This window comes from Cucurbita pepo, chromosome LG04, assembly GCF_002806865.2.
Source record: "Cucurbita pepo subsp. pepo cultivar mu-cu-16 chromosome LG04, ASM280686v2, whole genome shotgun sequence".
Lineage (NCBI taxonomy): Eukaryota > Viridiplantae > Streptophyta > Magnoliopsida > Cucurbitales > Cucurbitaceae > Cucurbita > Cucurbita pepo.
Window position 1 is genome coordinate 11,619,528 of NC_036641.1, and position 19,972 is coordinate 11,639,499.

Sequence of the window (19,972 nt, forward strand, 5' to 3'; positions counted from 1 at the left end):
AAGAGATTAGGTTAGCCTCATCAATATTCTTTTCTACTAACGTACTTGGGTCGGAAGATATCTGTCTAAATAATTTTTTTTTTTTCGTAGATTGTTCGATCAATCTTCTTTTTCTACAAATGTACTCTGTTCGGAACATATCCATCTAAATGATTTGTTTTTTTCTCATAAATTGTTCAATCAATCTTCTTTTCCACTACTGTACTCGTTTAGAAGATATCCATCTAAATTTTTTTTTCGTAGATTGTTCGATTAGAACATTGGCCATGGTTGTGACTAATAAGAACGATAAAACTCCGAAGAGAAGCCTACATCAAATGAGATATAAAAAGAAATCGAGCTCGAGAATAAATGAATTTGTAGTTCATGAATTATTTTCGAGAAGGTAAATTGTAAGGTTCGAGAATGGAACTTTGTAAATCCTAAAAATGGGATAGAACTGAACTCCAATATAAATGGGATGCTTCCTAAGTAAGATGATCCTAGAGGCAAACTCTTGGCCTCTTTATGTGGTCTCACTTGACTTTACCACATCTGAAATGTGCGAAACTTCTATATCGGGCTACGATCATAGGCCGACCCTCAATTCTAGTCAAGTTGGCCCATTACCTTTTTCATCAGCTCAACAACCACCAAGCCCATCCAAGATGATTTCACTTGGGAGAAAAAAATGGTAAAAGAGAAAAACAAAGAAGGTAAAGAATGATGTGTCAAAGGAGATGATCCATAGACGAAAGACTGAATACCAAAAATCATAACAAGTACAAATAAGATGGAATCTGAAGTAAAGGATAAACAGAGCATTCTCAGCCACACATAAAAAGTCTGATGAAAACAATGAAAAGGGGTTCTTACATCAATGCTATGGAAGCGATGGAGGTGGGAGCGATGGAGGTGGGAGCGGCTGGACGTCAACTTTCAAGGCATGTAGCATTTGGCATCAACCCACGTCTTTGAATCCTCATAACCAAGCAAACTTCTTTCATTCTCTCAAATGATTGAACTGAAGATGAGCCATCAAAATAAATCATGTCAAGATCAGATGTAACGTTTGCATCCAAGTCAATCATAGAGTTCACACTTAACTTTTTGTATGATTGGAGGTCACAGCTATCGATATCGGTAAACCGAAACTTGATGCCATTGGATTATTTCTGCAGTCTTTTCCCCTTCTTTATTCTTTGCAAAAAACTAACATCTGTTTCAGTTAGGATACAGCAATTATTACTATTTTAGCACAAATTTAGAGATGGAAAACAAAACATAAGCGAGAGACTAACAAATACAAAATAGGCAAGCACAGACAGGCGTGGTAAATAAGGAGGTTTTACAGGCTATGAATTCAATAAATCATCCTCACCTACTTAAACTATTACATAAACTAATGTGGGCAGGATTATCAACATTATAAACAAGTGGACATGTCATCCATGTTTCCTCGTCGTTTGTTATATTCGGATTTTAGGCCAACACAGCGTTAACAAAGGGAATCGAAAATGTAAAGTGTGATAATTATCCTCTAATGAAGTCAAGCACCATAACCCCTACACTTTTTTTTTGGTAAGAAACAGTACTTTCATTGAGAAAATGAACGAATATACAAGGCCATACAAAAAGCAAGCCCGAACAAAAACGATCCACACTCTAACTATGTAGAAGTACTTCAATCCAAAAGAACAAAAGCAAGATTATAATTACAAAACGACCTAGCGACAGCCTACACCTCAATTATATATAACAATTCGACCTCAAGTGCAGCGAAACGAAAGACAGGGCAACAGAACAATAAGTGCAGAGGGGTGCTTTTCTACTACTCTACGTACCTAATAACAAGTCATATGGTACATAATTGAGAAAATAAACATTTATTTACTAAAAGAAATAGAAGCACACTACGTCAATAACATTGCTAGGCCGACCTTGATAGTATCAAAATAGTATCAATATCTGTAACAACTGTTGACAGAATGGTGTGAAATCAAATTAAATGTTTTGGGTTGGTTTCACATAGTTGTTTATAGAACTCTACCAGGTGAACTCATAAAAAATCCAACTTCTGCATAGAAACTGCAGAACAAACAAATTCATCGTCTAGAAAGATATATGGTACAAGCCTCCAATCTGAAAAGTAAAAGAAATTTAGAATTAAAAGTTGGTTTAAAAAACACCATAAACATACACGATGATGGGCTATGGAGAATGAAAGTTAAAAAATATTTGTCTTTGCACTACCAAAATGTGCAACTCTCTCATCTTGCACATTTTTCCTTTCTCAGGAATGTGAATGGATTGGGTTGATTTATTCCCTAACTGCGCTCTCAGGCTTAATCCTTGTCAGCTCACAATAAACTGACAGCTAGGAGAACTTCATGGTCAAGGAACATGATAACCACGGTTCTAATGCAAGGTGATAATCAATGAAACAAAATTTAAAACAAGATTACCTGTGAAGCATAGGGAAGCAATATAGAGAATGTAATTTTGTCTTAGAAAAAGTGAAGCTCACAATTAAATGATAAAACCGATTAATTCAATCACCCATGAGCCCCAGCTTCAGAGCTATAAATGTACGAGCTCAAAACAAGGACATATTTATTCAGTGGAACACAACTAAAGTGATTAATCACAGGCTCGGAAAGAATTTAAACACCATGAAAAATGCAAACACGATCCAGATTATACCGGCTTGAGGTCATATTGAGGCTGAAGATTGAGTACCCTCATAAAATCTAGGATTGATATCTCATAAATAGAGTCAATTCGTACCAGCTAAATTTGATGAAATACAAGAACCATTAGCATGAAACGAATTGGCAAACCACCAAGGCACGAACCAAATAAGATAGTTGGTTCAAATTGAAGTTCAAATCATTGAAATGAAACTAATTCTTGCATTCAAGCTTGACCATTCCAACATCATAAAGTGATTTATGCTGTGATAGAGCCACTAAATGTTTATTCCCATGTTCAGTCAAGCAGACATTCTGTATCTAGAACTCATAAAAGTAATTGTTCTTGGCCAAAAGAGCTTGGTAACCTAACTCTTTGCCAGTGGCTAAATCTCCATTACATTTTCAGAAGGTTAAGATACATGACAGTAAGTTTAAAAGAAGCAAAAGAAAGAACAATTCCTACCAGCCAACACGACAAATACAAAATCCAGAAACAAACAATCACGGAGCACCTAAATAATCTAAATACGTGAAAAAAGCTATACAACTCTTAGATAACTACCATAAATTCCGACTGGTTTTGAGAAGATTGTATCGGTAGATCCTATAACATAATTCAAGCACAAACAGACAAACAAACGTAAAAAGATGTTGAATCAATTCAATTCCTGCCACTTTACAGTACGAAGACAAAACACCCAAAAGCATACAACGAGAAACGCTATTTGTTTAGGACAACAATAAAAAGAACTACGTCCAATGCTTCCAATACCCTCCTCCACGGGGACAATGGGCATCAGCTCTGCGGTGCTGTATAAGGGGAAAGTGAAAGGCGCCCGGATTTTGGGCAAGCTCCCCTGATCTTCCATGGCTTCTTCATCGATGAGCAGCCCTTCGGGGAAGGGATGAGGCAGGGGCGACTAGAATAGAAATGTCTTTCCGCCCGCGCGTATTTCAGTTAACGTATGCGCGAAATTTGTGGGGACGATGGCTAATAATTACGAGGGATTACGAATTTCTTAACATTCTTTTATTAAAATTTTTAAATATATATATATATTTCTTTTAAATATATTTTTTAAAAATATATATTTCTTTTAAATAAAATTTTTAATAGATAAATTCTATATTCAAGATCATTTCTATATATATATATAAATATAAAGTAAATCATTATAATATTGAATTAGGCTCTCCGGTTGGGTTGAATTAATTTTATGAATTATAATAGAATCAGTTCAAGTTTTGAGTTCATCCGATAAAACTTTGGATTAACGAAAACGTAAAAAATCTTATAAAATATTTTAAGATGTCTGATATATTCATTAATATACTCGTAATTTGGAGTTGTTCGTACGCAATTGTGTACACTTATTTATATTATTTATTGTTTTGTTTATTCTAATTTTATTGTTATTTACATATATAATTTGTCACGTATCTTTAACAATATAAGAACTCATGCCAAATTACAATATAACTCTCCCTTCAATCATTAGAAGAATAAGAAATATATTATTACGAATAAGAAATTGTTTTCTTATACGTTTAATAATATGGGATATATATTTTTGTATAATATATATATATATATATATATATATATAAATAAATGAGACATTCTATATTGTCTAAAAAAAAATATTAATATCATTAAATATTAAAAAAATCTTAAATATATATTTACGGTTGGCGGTTGATATTTTGGTTAAAAAAATAACCTTAAATGTTTAATAATGTTTTAAAAAATACTTATAAGATGTTTTATTAATATATCTTAAAAAAAAAACGGTAAAATACTTTTACTATGAGTACGGTATTTAAAAAATATTCATAAAATTTTAAAAGTACGATTAATACGCTTTACATTTATAAAAATAATGTGTTCACCAAAATTCTTAATCTATAAAATAAATTAGTCTGATATCTCGTAATTTCATCTAAACTTTTTAATGTTATTTTTGAATTAAAAATTTATAAATCAAGATATTAACCGTAGATATATTTTTAAATTAAAAAAATACATTTAAGGTTATTAATTAAACTTTTCTTTTTAACCACTCTGAAAAGTGAAAGATATGAACTTTAAAAGTTTTTTTTTTTTTTTTAAGTTTTGAAAGAGGGTAAGCATTTTTATTAATTTAGCCAATTAAATTAAAAAATATGGCTTATTGGTTAATTTTAAAATCCTTTTTAAACACTACTTATTATTAAACAACCACATTTTATTTAATTATAAATAGATAAAAATAAATAAATATTGGTTATTGGTTAGATATTTCAATGAAAAAATAGTCCATTATTATTATGCAATTTATTAATTTTTATTATCAATAATACCATGGATAAAAGTGTTTATATGATTTTGATTTTTCTATTTTTCATATTTTTATTAATTTTTAAATATTTCAATTTCTATTTCCACCATGTTTTCATTTGATTTTACGTGGATAGGATGAATTTTATTTTAATTCATAATTAACTATATTAAGTTAAATACGAGATATTAATGTATATTAAAATAAATAAATAAATACATAAAAGTGTCGACATTTCGAGTCTTTTATTCAGACAAATCGATATTAATTGTGTTAAAATTATTATTAAAAAAAAAAAAAAAAAAAAAAAAACATATAACAAATTTTGAAATCTATTAAACTATGTCGAAGAGGGGTTTATATTTCATTTAACCCTTTATTTTATCACAAAAACCCTAATGCTATAAAGCCTCAGAATCTTTACTCTCGAGTTTGGTATTCTATTCTCTCCTTGTGTTCTAGGCGCTCAGATCTCTATCGGAACCTCTATTCTCTGCCCTTGCAGGTGCTTCTTTTCTTCTCCCTCTTCTTCTTCGATGTTATTGTTTTCAGGACCTCAGTTGTTTTGTTTACTTGATCTGCGCGGAATGTTTGTTGAATCATCCATCGATGATTACTTATTTCGGGTTAATCCTGTTCTTCTCTTCAGGCGGTTGATCTGTATTAGGGTTTTGTGGGGTTTCATTTTGTTACTTTTTTTTTTTTTTTTTCCCATTTAGGGCTCAGCGCATTCGTTCGCCATTTGCTACCCATTACTGTTCGGCGACGATTTGCCTCTATCCTCTTCGATTGTCAGTTTTCTAGTCGTGCATAAATGTTTCTTAACTCTCACCTGTATTGACGTGATAGTATACTGCGTGGTTTATTGCAAATATTGTGTAAAACCTGACTGTTGTTTTGCATATATGTTCTTAAACAATCTATGATATTATGGGCATGTTTGCGAGATGAAGTAGAGGTTGTGAGATGTAAGAAGATCGTATTACTGATATTTATAAAATTTTATTCGTGGTTTTACTTCAGTCTTCAGTTCATTTAATATATAAACCCTAAAGAAATGTTTCTTTAAGTAATACCTAAATGTCGCCGGCTAGGCACTTCTATATATTGCTTCTTTTTTTTTTTTTTTTTTTTAAAAAAACTAAGTAATAAATAGTTCAATTGTTTCTCTTAGATTTCAGTCACATGTCTATTCAACCTACAATTTAAGGTGTAGGTGAATTTTCTGGTACTAGTTATATTGCATTGAGCTATGCTTATGGTATGCTCTAAATGATCTTGTAGATGGCGGCAACACAGGAAGCCAGTTCTTCCCCTGCTCCCAGTGCCCAAGTGGTTGGGAATGCGTTTGTTGGGCAGTACTACCACATCCTTCATCATTCTCCACAATCGGTGCATCGGTTTTATCAGGATTCAAGTTTGCTAAGCCGTCCAGATGTCAATGGAGTGATGACAACAGTGACAGGCATGCAGGTAAGCTTTTATGATGTATACATGATATTTATACCCGATGTGTCTTGAATAGTTATCCTGTATGAAATTAGTACCAATCCTGTGGTCATGCATTTGGAATTTTTTGCGTGAATCATTTGTACTATAATCGTGTTTGGAGCATATGGTTGTGAAATTATTTATGGATGGAATATGGATTATGTAAATGCATACACGAAATCACGGTGAGAGATAAAGTAGGCCAACAATGTAATGAAAAAGTATGTATTTTATTTCTGAGGACTCGGGATCCACTTGAAAGTTATTCTAGTCAATATCATCTCCTCTAGTACGCATTCCCGACTTTGAAGATAAACAGACATTCACATGTAAGATACAAATTATATTAGTATTACAACCAATCTGGTCTATCTATAGCAATCAGGTAATTACTGCGACATAATTCCAGAATGGCTACAATACCTGTTAATCACATCCTATTAATTTGAAGATTTAGACAATTTGTCCTATAGCAATTGTGGTTGATTTCCCAATTGTTTATGGTTGCAGTGTAATGGTTTTTGAGTTTCAGTCTCTCTTCATTATTACTTGATGTTGAACCATGTATCTTCTCTAGCTTATTGTAAAGAGCTGAATTTTTCCTATTGGTCTGAATTGGTCTTACTTCAATGATGTAATAAATCAATGAGCATTGTATGGTTAGCAATTGAAGTTCAATTTGTATTGTGACAGGCAATAAATGACAAGATCATATCCTTGAATTATGGAGACTATACAGCAGAAATAATAACTGCCGATGCTCAGGAGTCTCATGAGAAAGGAGTGATTGTTTTGGTAACAGGATGCCTAACTGGGAAGGACAACTTGAGGAGAAAATTTTCCCAAACGTTTTTTCTTGCTCCTCAGGACAAAGGCTACTATGTCTTAAATGATGTGTTAAGACATGTTGAAGAGACTGAATCCAATCGAAGTAACTCTTCTTCTGGCGATGCCATCAAAGAGAATACAACGGTTACTTCAACACCAGAACCAGGTATATTCACTTTTCCAGATGATATTTACTTTGATGTGCCTTATTGCGGAATTGTGAGATAGCTTTCTGCCCCATTTTCAGAACCATCTCATGCTCCTAATCATCTTACTGTGGAACCTCCAATTTCATTGGAAGAGGAAGACATGAACAATGATCCTGAAGTTTGTGACCCTTCCAGTAATGACGAAGGATCAGTCGTTGAACAGGAGGAGGTTCCTGAGCCCCCACAACAAATTGAGCATGAAGTAGTTGTGACAGCTGATGCAGCCCCTGTTGCCCAAGAAGATGCTCCAAAGAAGTCGTATGCATCAATTGTGAGTTATTTTTTCTTTCTGCATGTTTGATATTTTGGTGCCAATCGTGTTTCAGACATTTACTCAGATGGCTTGCTGTTTCACAGGTTAAGGTGCCAAAATCAATATCTGGTCCTGTTTATGTTGCAACTACTCCTGTAAGAGCTGCACCTCCTGCAAATCCTGATCATCAGTCTATTGGCCTGGCTAAACCTGCTCCAGTTCCCGATGCTTCTGCAGTAAATGGTGACAATCTTCCTGAAAGCAGTAACCTTCATGAGGAAGGTGTGTGTGTGCTCATGTTGATATCTATATTTTTTTAGCAGTTCATTTGAGCAAGACATTTTTATATGTATTGCAAACAAGAATTTATTAAAACAAATAAATAGTGCTTTGGTTGTTCTTCTCAGTCGGTGTCATAATGACATGTTTACATTTACATGGAAATGTAATGTTTTGCTAATACTAATTACAGCCGAAGGTCACTCCATATATGTACGGAACTTGCCATTTGATGCTACAGTTGAACAACTTGAGGAAGAGTTTAAGAAATTTGGGCCAATTAAGCGTGATGGTATTCAAGTTAGGAGTAATAAGGTCCTATCCCAGTTTAACGTCTTTCATTTTGTTCTAACCTGATTTTTGTTTATTATCATGTTAACATTTTCTTTCTTTCTCCTGCAGCAAGGCTTTTGTTTTGGATTTGTTGAATTTGAGCAATTAAGCTCTGTTCATGGTGCACTTGAGGTAACAAAGATAACAGTGCACCTTAATCTTCTTATTGCAATTGTGAAGTTGCTTAATGTATAATTCATCTATCAGATCTTTGTCGTCTGGGTCTCTTAATACATCTTGTCTATTTAGATTATATTATGGATGGATCATTTTATGATTATAATATTATTTGATGGTTCATTTTCTGATTATAGTGTTATTTGATGGAACTTCTTACTAGAGAGAGTGTATGATCTGTTTTTTCTGTTAAATAACTAAATTAGGATTGCACTGAATTAGGACTTATGTACCGTGGGCCTTTCGAGATTTTGTGCTGTATCGTTTGGATTTGAGTGTTTTTTTTCCTGTAATATTTGTTTCTACAAAAATTATATTAGGTTTGAATGAATGAATTCTATACTGTACTGATATGGTTATATTTGTTCTCCTTCCTTGTTTCTTTGTTTTTCTTCTTGCTTCCAGTACGTCTTACCGGTGTGTTAGATGATCTTGTGCGCTCAAATTCCATGTCCTCCATGCGATTTCTTTGTTTTTTCTTACCTTGTCCTTCTCATGTGTCTTCGGTCAATATTTACATGTTGCATACTTGCATTGGCTGCAAAGGTATTTTTTAAAACATGAATCCTTTCTCCACGTTTTCATTTTTCATCAACTAGTGATGTGTTTTATACATGTTATTGATCCCAAAGCTTATTTTATTTATACGGAATAAATTAAAGCATTAAAAAGAATTTGTCTTCTCGAGATGATTTGTTTTGGCTGTAGATGCTTTTTTTTTACAGTTTACCGAAGGATTCAAATTGATTCATGTAACTTGAATATGCATTTTCCGTGTTATATCTAAAAGTTGGACCTTCAATATAAGACCATAATTTGTGATATTTTCTACTTGTGTTTCCTTTTGTGTCATGTCCCTAGTCTAGGCCATAACACCATGCCGACCTTTGTTTTGTACAGGTTCATGTTAGTAATTTAGTGCACCTCGACAGAATATTAATGGAAATGAAATAGAAATTTATATCATCTATCTTGGGTGGGATACTGCTAAATGTGCTCCAGCTTATTTGTATTTATGAACTGGGCTTGTTATTCAAGCCTTGAAGAGAAAAATAGTCAACCTAGATTGTAACTGTCAAGATGCCTTCTTTGTTGTTTGTATCTTGTCACAAATCAGGTTAAAATTAGGGTCAGAAAGTGAGTGACCGACCGGTGTCGTGGTGTTGGGTTGACTGCATCGGAGTAAATTGATGACCTAATTGTTTTACTTACATCTTTTGCTTTTGGAAATTATTTGACCTTCACCAGACTAGTGAAATTTTTTTTTCTATGTAATTTTTTTTTTATTATTTAGCTTGAAATAATAGTGAAAAACCTTTGATTCAACCAGGAGGTCATAGATTCCAACCTACTTCAATTTGCTTGTCTATGATAATGAACATCGCATAGTTCTTTCTTACCCGTTTAATGTTGAAGGCTAGATAATGGTTTTCGATAATTTTGTGAACCCAAGTGTTGCTACATTGAACAGGAGTTGACAATTTCAAACTCGGTAGACAGTGCATGTCTACTTTTTTTTTCTTAGTAAAAAATGATTCCTCTTGTTACTTTGGAATCATGCTCATTAAGTACGTGTCATTGGACAACTATATGTGTTACATTTTGCTATTTCGTTTCTTTTAGGCTGAAATATTGAGAACTACAATGTTATGGATGTGGTTTAGATAAGTGCTAAAATTACTTCCTTAGGTTATTGTGAGCGTGAAATTATCAAGTAGTTCTGGTTCTTTCGTGTGTATCTCTTAACCTTTTCTTTTGTTAGCCATGGGAATGGTTATTCACTTTGTATTTTTGCTTTCACTTTTCGTTTTGACAATATGTTTGTGATTTTTTGATTTGATATTGTTGGTCTGATTTTTCTTAATTCAATAACACTAGGCTTCGCCAGTCACAATTGGTGATCGTCAAGCTGTTGTTGAGGAGAAGAGGACTACCACCCGAGGTAAGCTCGTGTCTCAACTTAACTTTTTTTCCTTTATTTTTTTTCCTTGAGCACAGGATGAGTTAAGGTCGTCCAAAGATAGAGNTAGGTTAAGAAGGGCTATACATTTAAGCCATATGAAACTTAAGTAGAGGAGCGTACGAATTCTTAGCCAGTTGCTGCCTGCAAGAGCTGATTATCATGTTAATCAATTGATTTATTCAGTTAGCGGAAGTGGAAGAGGAGGGAGGTTCCCTACAGGAAGAGGAGGTGGTTTCCGCAGTGACAGTTTCAGGGCAAGAGGGAACTACGGTGGTGGCAGAGGCTATGGAAGAAACGATTTCAGAAACCAGGGTGAGTTTGCTGGACGAGCTCGGGGTTCGACTGGACGCAATGGGGATGGTTATCAGCGGGCTAACCAAAACGGAGGCGGAAGGGGAGGAGGTCGTCAGGGTGGGGTAAACCGTAGCGCAGTTTCTGGTTGAACAGTTAAGGGAAGAGATACGTTGACAATTTTTTGACAGTAAAATTGAGAATTGAGATCTACCTTCTTTTTTTTTTTTCTTTTTTTTTTTTTTGGGATTTTTTCTTAGGTTATTAATTGCGGTAGAAGAAACTGAAGGTACTCTTCAATTAGTCATTTACATTTATGTGAGAAGATAGTTTTGATTTATTTTTTACCCTTAGCGCTTCATAAAGCTGTACGACGTTAAAGCTCTTTGGTGCAACATCTTTTTGCTATGATTATTATTATTATTAGGCATTATTTTGGGGTAATCTATTTCTTTGCCCCTCCGATCTCCCACACACGATGATCGGGGTATTTGTGGACTGGGTTGGGACTTAGACTGAATCAATGGTTTGAATTGTAAAATTTTTAAACCAAAATGTTAATGAACTCAACTTAACACATTTAAATATTTTGGGTTGAGAAGTTTTTGCTCTCGAACCTGGTCTCTCAATTCCATTGCCTTCTCCTTCATCGTCATGGGTTCTTTTGACATAACATTCTCAGCCACCCAAGAGTCGAGCCTATAGGAACCAGGCTATCTCTCTCTTGATATTTATACGCAATATCTTAGAGTGACTACTCGTAGTTCTTCTCTTGTTAGTGTACTCGTGCAACAGCGCTTACGGCAGCTCGTAGCTATTGTATGCATGGGGGTAGCGAGGCCCGAGAACCCTCGCGATTGATTGGGAAAAAGAGCGAAAGAAAAAAAAAAATGGATTGTTATCCAAAATTAATAAGAATTTCCCGGGAATTGTCTGCCTTCTATTAGATGTTCTGTCTTTCAAACATCCAATCCCAGGCTAATAAGAAAAAAAATTGCTAGTCAGTTTTCATTTCATTTTTTGGATTGTTCTGAGGTTGGGTAGTATATTTGTAGTATATTCATTTATTTATAACCAACAGCCTAGAAACGTGTAAGGGTGGAGAAACCCTTGAGTTTTGTAATTGAAGTCCATCTTGAACTGTTAATGCCCCTTCCCAAGTTAAAAAACACAAACCAATATCTACTCAATTTCTTCCAAGTCAAATCATTTTTAAATGATACTAATACCAGTAGTGAAGTTTGTATCCTCCAAGTTCTGTCATTTGTACCATCTAGCCACCATAAATGTGAAATAAAAGCTTAGTATACGCAAAAGCATCCTTGAATTGATATGATATGATAAACAAAACATTCCCCCATTGTCACTAGACAAAAGAAAAACCAAAACGACTGTTAATTGGTGATTTAATTTACAATTTCTACCGAAGTCCTAAAGTAAACCCCTCCTACGAAGCTTTCATCTTTGCTATTTCTTCAAGCAAAAATCTGGACTCAGCAGCGAAGTCAACTGGAGCAACGGACCTGACAGTGATCCTTTGCCTCTTCTCATTGTTGTACTCATTCTGAGAGACACTAACTCGAAATAAATGTGGAACCCAAGTGGCTTCTTTCAGTTTCAGCTGATATGAAGCCTCCTCTCCAATCTGTATTGAAAACATAAGAAAAGGTCGATCAAGTTTGCTTCAAGTTCTCAATGTCAAGTTCTCATATTATCTGATTCGTTACCTGTGATTTGAGCCCGTCAAGCTCTTCAGCAGTGCACCCAACAATCCTCTCCGCTTCTGCATTGAATGTGGAGAGCCATGCCTCACAACTGGCATCAGAAACTCTTACGACCATTATGTACCTTAAGCTGCACTCTTCGTCGTTTTTCTGGCAGCTTTCACACCAATATCCAGATCCAATGGCATCGGTCACCTTCTTGTTGCATGTCTTACAAGCCCGATACCACATTGTTTGATCAGGCTTAATAAAGCTGACATATGCTCTGATGCTGAAGAACATTGGCTGTAGAGATAATAACTCATGTTATTCTTGATGAATAGATGTTCTATAGGGATGGATACTACATAGTATTGCTCCCTATAGAAGTTTCACTTTCTTGAATTCAAAAGGTTGTATGTTACCTTTTCTTCACCCAAAGATTTGTTTTGGAGTATATGAGACAGGGAGACCCGGTCAGTGTACATGGATCTCGACCCACTCTTGGATGAGGGGCTCATGCCAGAGCTGACAGAAGCCATGGATATGGCTTTTCCTTCAGAGTCGTACCTATACGCAGGTAATATAAAATGCATTACTATTATAGCAAACGATATTATGGCACGAACTCAACTTGTTCTCTGTAAACTTACCATGATCTCAATTGATGTGCTTCCTTTATGTCTGGATTTATTAAAATTGAGCTCCGACTTATAGTTGACAAAGATACACCTGCAGTTGGAAGCAAGTAGGATGTTAGGAGAAAGTTTGCTTCAATTTTACCAGATATATTCCCTTCAATTTTAGCAGTACCTTGAAAATCTCCGACTCTAAGATACTTCAATGCAATTATGGGAGATTGATCGGCAATGTCAAGCAACTCCTGCCCCACGGTGGTAGCAAGATCATTCCACAAAGATACCACAACAGTCTTCTTTCTGCAATTTAATACTCATAACTTCAATATGAATGATGTAAACAGGCAACAATCTTCATCAACGAGAAAATCTACTCACGTCTCATCAGCAATAGTTACATCACGTTTTGGAGCTGTCTCATTGTTGATTTTCCTTCTAATGCTCATGGTAGGAGAAACACTTTGTACAACTCCAATAACATCTGGCAGTTCCAAAAACACGTTTAATTTTATAAGATGGGGAAAAAAACATGCAAGGATAAGTTATTTAGGGTAGGATAGGATTCTTACCAACAAGATCTCTTCCATTCACGTGAGGACCTAACATATCAATCTTGACAAAATTGAACTTGGTTTCAGGGACGAAAGCAGCTTCGTTGGTGACCTCGTCTACTTGAGAATTCACATTTAATGTCATTTCATAATCATTTTGAACTGTCTTAAATTTTTTATTTGCAACTTTCAAAGTTCCCCTGGAAACGTAGTAAACTTTGCCAAGGGAAAACTTTTCATAGAACTTTCTTGCAGCTTCATTGAACATCGTTGCTTGTATTTGTGTCCCCTGAACAAGAAGAGACAAGTAACTTCACTTGCATATCAACAAGAGACTATAAAATGTAATCGTGTGGTAATGATTTAACAGATCGGCAATTTACTTACATCTTCATCTGTCAACACCACATTGAAAACACAACCTTCTCCCTGAGCATTCTTGTATGTACGCAGATTTCCCTTGTCTGTAACACGAACTTTGATAGTCCAATCTCCCTGGTACGGATTTAAGTAGACAAGCGGATGAACCCGCCTTGTCATGGACATCCGTGCAGATGGTGCCATACTGTTCAAGGAAAAGCAAAAACATGTAAACATGTATCAGTATTTGCATACAGTAACTGTGAACTTGATAACTAAGTTCAACAAATGGTCTCCTAAAAGAGAGCACACTCACTTTGTACTCTGCTCATGTACAATCTGGGCAGCTGATTTGGCAACCAATTCTTGCTTTGGTTTTAAAAGAATGCCAGATCCAGTATTAACCGCACTCACGTCTAACTCTTGCTTGGGTTTCAAAACAATATCTGCTTCCTCTTTCTTAACCTCAGATTTTACCTCCTTCTCTAAAGCAGAAGACACCACCTCACATTTTGTCACGATTAGATACCTGATAATAAGAAAGGAATCACATATGACAAACCATAACAAAACAAAGAATAATTACATATAAATTTAGGAAAGGCGCAACATGATTATTTCTCGAAATTTGAGAGATGAAACTCACTTTTCTGGCTTGTTCGGAATGTCATTGAGAGAATAATCAAGAACGCGAATAAGACCCAGATTTTGAATGTTTCCAGATATGACCTCTGACGTAAGGTTTGAAGGAAGAATGGATTTTAGCTTCATATCCCCATCGGCAGCAGTAAACCTGAAAGTGAAGTGATAAAAAGTAAAGAAACGGTCCATAAACCCTTTAGATCTTCAATCACAAATATCAACAGAAATCTCCCTAATCGTTAACGCGTCGATTTAGTGAAAACGCGAACTCCTAGCAGATAATCCAAAGATTATACACACGACACAGACACTTCGATCTAAACCAGAGTATCAACTTTCAAGCATGTCAACAACGATATCACCGAACTTAGGTCAGAATCAAAAGGGAATCTCAGACAGTTTGAGCGAGCATAAGTAAACAACACAGTACTAATCAGAGTTCAAAGAAGGGTGAAAGAAAACTAACATGTAGCGATTTCCCGTCGCCTTGAGATCGAGGACCTGAAGCACAACCTGGGGGACATCGGAGGCGGAATCCGGGGATGGATTCGCCAAGATCTTGGAAATCCCGCCTGGGGTAGGTGCATTCGCCATTGCTCGACGGTATGGGATAGGAAAAGGTAGGTCAGAAATTTGAGAGAGATTCAGGAAAAGGAAGAAGAGGAAGTGAAGAATGAGGTGAAGAAGAAGGGATTTGAGGGTTTTGTATTTGAGGATTCAAGCGGGAAATTGGTTTTGGATCTTTGAAAAAAGAGAGAGATTGGTGTTTTCGCGGCAAATAAATTTTCCGGTTTCCTTTTTTCCCAAACACCTTCCAAATTTTTGGCGGCCTAATACGGTTTACGCGGCCGAGAATCCTAATTTACGGATTTACCCTTACTATCTTTCTGAAATTACCCTGGCTACCCTTTAGGTTTTGAAATGATTTGATGTGAAATTGCTGGTATTTTATTAAAGTAATAACAAATTAGTGTTTTTTCTTTTTTTAGTTAATCGCATTTGGATATTTTGTCTCAAATGACAAATATTTTAGATATTATTTAATAAATATTCGTCCTTTTAAAGCATTTATGTGGATGAGTCATCTACTATGTATATATATATATATTTCCATGTCAAGTAATTAAATTAAATATTTGATTATTTTCATTTAAAAAATATATATATAGACTTTTTTTTCACGTAACTAAATTAAATATTTGATTATTTTCATTTAAAATATATATATATATAGGTTTTTTTTTCATGTAAAGTAACTAAATTAAATATTTGATTATTTTCATTTAAAATATATATATAGGTTTTTTTTTCCATGTTAAGTAACTAAATTAAATATTTGATTATTTTCATTTAAAAAAATATTTATATATAGGTTTTTTTTTTCATGTCAATGAACTAAATTAAATATTTGATTATTTTCATTTAAAAAAGTATATATATATATATATAGGTTTTTTTTTTTTCATGTCCAGTAACTAAATTAAATATGATTATTTTCATTTAATATATATATATATATATATATAGATAGTTTTTTTTTTTTTTTATGTCAAGTAACTAAATTAAATATTTGATATTAAATTTGATTATTTTCATTAAAAAAAAGGATTTATTTATTTATTTTTGTTCCTATAGCATCACAAAATAAGATGTACCTGTGATAAGCTTAATTAAATACGAATTATATTGCGATTGAAAGTTATTTGGATGATAATTCTCAAGTAATCATTATAGTTGAGTAAGATAACAAACACAGAGAAACAAAAACTGTCAAAGAACAGTTATATTTATAAAGGGGAACAAAAAGGGATTATCGACACGGCAATAAGAGAATAAGCTATGATCTTGCTCTCGCTACATAGTTCCACCACGTACAAGCAAATCTAAAGCAGCAGCATCAACAACAGCACTGACTCCTCCCTTCGTTTCAAAACTCAACACATCCAATTCCAATTCGATCAAACTCGAAGCCATTCATTCAGCTATCAACGTCTGTTCATCAGCTTCCTTGAAACTCTCGACACTTCCCAGACCCACAAGGGGCAAAAGACAACCAACAACGAGCACCATTGGGTATCATACATTCCAATCAAACGATACAACGGGTACCACTCTCATGTTTCATCAAGGAGAAGTACAGACAGACGAGAAGCCACATTTGATTGGAGACAATCATTTCGAGCTTCTTTGAACCGTTTTTTCTTTCTTGCAATTTCATCAGCATCATCAGCACTGAAGTTGTCAACATCAGACACAGATGATTTAGCACAAAGTTTGCGTCCAAAGATGGCTTATCCAGTTACCAAGAACCGAGAAACTGTGTCTACCAAAACAAAATTCGTGTCGTTAACAAAACTATCCCGATGCATTATCCTAGAAGCTACACAAGAAGAGGGGGGCAGTGGCAGTTTTGTTGAACCTGTACACTTCTCTCAACTACGGAAGGAGCAGCAAGATAAGCAAGAAAGCCATCTCTTTGGAGGAGCCACATTTGAATCTGCTTTTGGAGATTCGTCTGAGCTCGATTCTTTGGGGATCTGTGGATTTGATGAAGCTGAATGTTGCAATTCATTATTCGTCTCGTGATTCGCCTTCTCCTTCTCGGGTTCTGCTCCCTTAAAAGAAATGCTTTTTGCTCCATCTCCTGACAATCTTAAATTTGGACAAACAAAACATTCATATATTTATTGATCTGCAACAGCTCTCAAGAATTTTAGTGCTAAGAGTGAAAAATTAATGAGCATTCTTCTAATACTTCATTCGGGTAGTCTGCATACTTTATTAGCTCATCTTATCCACTCTTATCCATTTACAGCCTCAATTCTACCAGTTAGTTTCGAAGAAAAGTGACAATGTTTTTCTTCAAAACATAAAAACAAAAGCTATATTAGTCGATAAGGATTTGAGAACGTAGTGGCTTACATGGGAAACTGGAAAGATTGTGTGCTGCTTTCTGACTGATGAGAAACGCTGGCTGACTGAGATGACGACTCTGTTAGAGTAGAACTTCCCATGCGGTTGGTTTCTGAATTTTCCCTTATAACCTCCCTCATTGTTTGTGCACATCGTGCTTCAGTGGCTGCCATATCACCATCTTGATGGGTGCCCTTCAACCCACATTCAGAATGTTTCATATTCAAAACCTGGGATACGCTCATGGCTAATTCACCAGACCTATATAGCTCGCCTGATTTTCCTATCCAACACAATTGTTCTCTGGTAAAACTCATGGTTCCCATCTGAATACTGAACAATGATTCATTTGAAGCACCACTCCATTCTGTAGGCGTTGTAGATTTAGTTCTAGAAAAGACATGAGATGGGATTCTATATCCAGGTGAATTAGGATTATCAGCTCGCTCCATCACTTGAGTTTGAGGATATTGAGTTGTTTCCTCGCTGCCTGACCTGTTGTTCTTCACCACAGCCTTGATATCTTTGTCCTTTGCAGGCTTTGGGAATTCAATCACACCACCACGAAGGGAAGATTCATTGCCATTGATAAACGCAAAATCAGAATCCGGGTGTCCTGCAACATGCAACTCTTTCTTTTTCAAAGAGTCACTCGTCGTACCACCAACGTATAGGCCGGGCTCATTTACAATCAATTCAAAGGAGCTGTCGGAGGAGGAATTAGATGCCGAGGATAAGGCGGAGCTTAAACTTTTGCTAGGATGTGTATTTGATTCACCGGCCTCAATCTTTCGCCCAGATTCCATATGTTTTTAGGCACCACTCTTCAATTTTCGAATCAGATCAAGTCTGAAAATCACCGCCTGTAAAATGCAACAAGAACATGAAATGGGATAAACAAATCAAGACATCCAAACCCTTTATGATTCGATTATATCTGGATCTAGGTTCTATCACGCCGTAAGAGAGTATTGAATCAGAAATGGATTACTTCGCTAGCTCTCTTCTGTCAGCGAGAAATCAATCGCATTGTGTTTATCAGAGAAATGGAAGATGGGGCGCCTACAAGTTTCTTCGGCCATCCGGATTTAATCCCCAGCCTATGTTCTATCCATGACGAACATAAGTTAAGCGATAACCCGAAATCGTTAGATTTCAATTCCTGAAACTCAACCAGTACTTGTGAATTATTCATCGCCGCCGCGAACTAAACAATATCTCGCAACCTCGAAAAGAACAGCGCGGCTTTTGCCCCATTCCACGACCTCTTGAAACTCTGAAATACAGAGATCGCATTCCAAAATATAATCCATGCGCTTCATTTCAACAATCTCCCGTTCACTATTCCATCGCCTAACCCCTCATAACATCAAATCTCTCAAGATCCCAAGTATTCGTGATTTCTCGATCGCTCCTTTTTGTTCACTTCGCATGCGATTTCAAATCAAATATCTACATCCGCAAAAAAATGAAACCGAACAAATAACAACAAATCGTAACACAAAACACGACGGCATCAAAAGAATAACAGGAGAATCCAATATAAAGTCAAGAGTTGCAGGATAAACGATAACTTACGTCGAAAACTTCCCAATCCCAAGTAGTAACAGACGAAAAGCTCATAGAGACTTTCGGCCGGAGAGAAGAGGAGAAGAGGCCTCCGACGGCCGGGTACCGACAGTCCCGGATTGGGAATGTCGCAAAGGGATGGATTATCGAATGATCAAAAGAAGAGAAACCCAAATTCAGAAAAGATTCCGATAGAATCGAACGAGGAAGAGAGAGAATGGTGAAACAGAGATGGGAGGGAGGAAGAGAGAGAATTTAGGAGAGAGAGAGAGAGTAGAGATTGAAAATGGAAAACGGAGTGGGAAGGAAGTTATGAGGCGTCGCATTGTTTCAGCCTTCTCTTTCTCTTTCTACCAACGAACTTCGCATTTTCTAATATTTTTTTTTAAATATTTTTAATTTATTTTAAATTCCCTCCATTTCCGGAATCTTTTTATTATATATATATATATACCATCTGTCACATTTATGGCAGCTGACTTGCGATTATGGGTACTCACCTTCCAACTACAAATCAGATAAGCCAATTCGTTATTGTGTCCCCTGCGATACTCGAGCCTCTGGCAAGAAAAGATTTTAGAAAACGATGCTCGAGCCTCTGGCAAGAAAATATTTTAGAAAACTTTAATATAAGCAATCAAGAGAGAAATAACAACATATCAATTGTGTAGGGAGAAGTTGACCTCTAGTCGTATCTCCTATACAAGGCATTTCATGTCAACAGGCCTTTATGAATGGTCCTACTTCATTATTCTGGGCCATTTCATGTCTGACAGCCTAAA

The 19,972-nt window shown here is 35.4% G+C and overlaps 3 protein-coding genes and 1 long non-coding RNA gene across 10 annotated transcripts; 1 reads left to right on the forward strand and 3 right to left on the reverse strand.

Moving 5' to 3' along the window:
* Positions 1 to 385: 385 nt before the first annotated feature.
* LOC111793572 lies at positions 386 to 3,647 on the reverse strand. 3 transcript variants are annotated; one of them, XR_002814949.1, is made up of 4 exons: positions 3,445 to 3,647; positions 1,087 to 1,198; positions 856 to 1,003; positions 386 to 656 (listed from the first exon to the last, which is right to left on the reverse strand). It is a non-coding gene; the product is annotated as an uncharacterized LOC111793572 (long non-coding RNA). The 3 variants fall into 3 exon arrangements; XR_002814948.1 differs by lacking the exon at positions 386 to 656 and adding an exon at positions 2,030 to 2,121 and having other exon boundaries at positions 711 to 1,003; XR_002814947.1 differs by lacking the exon at positions 386 to 656 and having other exon boundaries at positions 711 to 1,003.
* Positions 3,648 to 5,369: 1,722 nt separating this feature from the next.
* Positions 5,370 to 11,247, forward strand: LOC111793549 (ras GTPase-activating protein-binding protein 2-like). Its single transcript, XM_023675480.1, has 9 exons — positions 5,370 to 5,495; positions 6,275 to 6,463; positions 7,175 to 7,475; positions 7,557 to 7,789; positions 7,876 to 8,053; positions 8,244 to 8,365; positions 8,453 to 8,515; positions 10,439 to 10,502; positions 10,707 to 11,247. The coding sequence occupies exons 2-9, from the start codon at positions 6,275 to 6,277 to the stop codon at positions 10,964 to 10,966; spliced, it is 1,410 nt and encodes a 469-aa protein (XP_023531248.1). The 5' UTR covers positions 5,370 to 5,495; the 3' UTR covers positions 10,967 to 11,247.
* Positions 11,248 to 12,121: 874 nt separating this feature from the next.
* LOC111793267 (replication protein A 70 kDa DNA-binding subunit B) lies at positions 12,122 to 15,457 on the reverse strand. Its single transcript, XM_023675071.1, has 11 exons — positions 15,175 to 15,457; positions 14,713 to 14,859; positions 14,383 to 14,595; positions 14,094 to 14,271; positions 13,725 to 13,995; positions 13,534 to 13,636; positions 13,331 to 13,455; positions 13,171 to 13,249; positions 12,943 to 13,087; positions 12,542 to 12,823; positions 12,122 to 12,459 (listed from the first exon to the last, which is right to left on the reverse strand). The coding sequence occupies exons 1-11, from the start codon at positions 15,300 to 15,302 to the stop codon at positions 12,262 to 12,264; spliced, it is 1,869 nt and encodes a 622-aa protein (XP_023530839.1). The 5' UTR covers positions 15,303 to 15,457; the 3' UTR covers positions 12,122 to 12,261.
* A 956-nt stretch (positions 15,458 to 16,413) lies between these two features.
* LOC111793268 lies at positions 16,414 to 19,508 on the reverse strand. Of its 5 annotated transcripts, none has more exons than XM_023675074.1 (4): positions 19,200 to 19,508; positions 18,613 to 19,073; positions 17,631 to 18,484; positions 16,414 to 17,360 (listed from the first exon to the last, which is right to left on the reverse strand). In XM_023675074.1, exons 3-4 carry the CDS (start codon positions 18,425 to 18,427, stop codon positions 17,141 to 17,143), a joined length of 1,017 nt encoding a protein of 338 aa, XP_023530842.1. In that variant the 5' UTR covers positions 18,428 to 18,484; positions 18,613 to 19,073; positions 19,200 to 19,508; the 3' UTR covers positions 16,414 to 17,140. The 5 variants fall into 5 exon arrangements, with proteins under 5 accessions (XP_023530842.1, XP_023530843.1, XP_023530841.1 ...); XM_023675075.1 differs by having other exon boundaries at positions 16,414 to 17,025; positions 17,128 to 17,360; positions 17,631 to 19,073; XM_023675073.1 differs by having other exon boundaries at positions 16,414 to 17,031; positions 17,128 to 17,360; positions 17,631 to 19,073.
* Positions 19,509 to 19,972: the final 464 nt, after the last annotated feature.

Bases quoted from the DNA above. Each gene is read 5' to 3' on its own strand.
- LOC111793549 (XM_023675480.1), top strand. From the start codon at position 6,275: ATGGCGGCAACACAGGAAGCCAGTTCTTCCCCTGCTCCCAGTGCCCAA. The intron at 7,790-7,875 runs GTGAGTTATTTT...GCTGTTTCACAG, and splicing joins AGAAGTCGTATGCATCAATT to GTTAAGGTGCCAAAATCAAT. The intron at 8,516-10,438 runs GTAACAAAGATA...CAATAACACTAG, and splicing joins CTGTTCATGGTGCACTTGAG to GCTTCGCCAGTCACAATTGG.
- LOC111793267 (XM_023675071.1), bottom strand. From the start codon at position 15,302: ATGGCGAATGCACCTACCCCAGGCGGGATTTCCAAGATCTTGGCGAAT. The intron at 14,860-15,174 runs GTTAGTTTTCTT...CTTCACTTTCAG, and splicing joins GCGACGGGAAATCGCTACAT to GTTTACTGCTGCCGATGGGG. The intron at 12,460-12,541 runs GTAACGAATCAG...TTTTCAATACAG, and splicing joins TTGACGGGCTCAAATCACAG to ATTGGAGAGGAGGCTTCATA.
- LOC111793268 (XM_023675076.1), bottom strand. From the start codon at position 18,427: ATGGAATCTGGGCGAAAGATTGAGGCCGGTGAATCAAATACACATCCT. The intron at 17,361-17,630 runs GTAAGCCACTAC...TCCAAATTTAAG, and splicing joins CAATCTTTCCAGTTTCCCAT to ATTGTCAGGAGATGGAGCAA.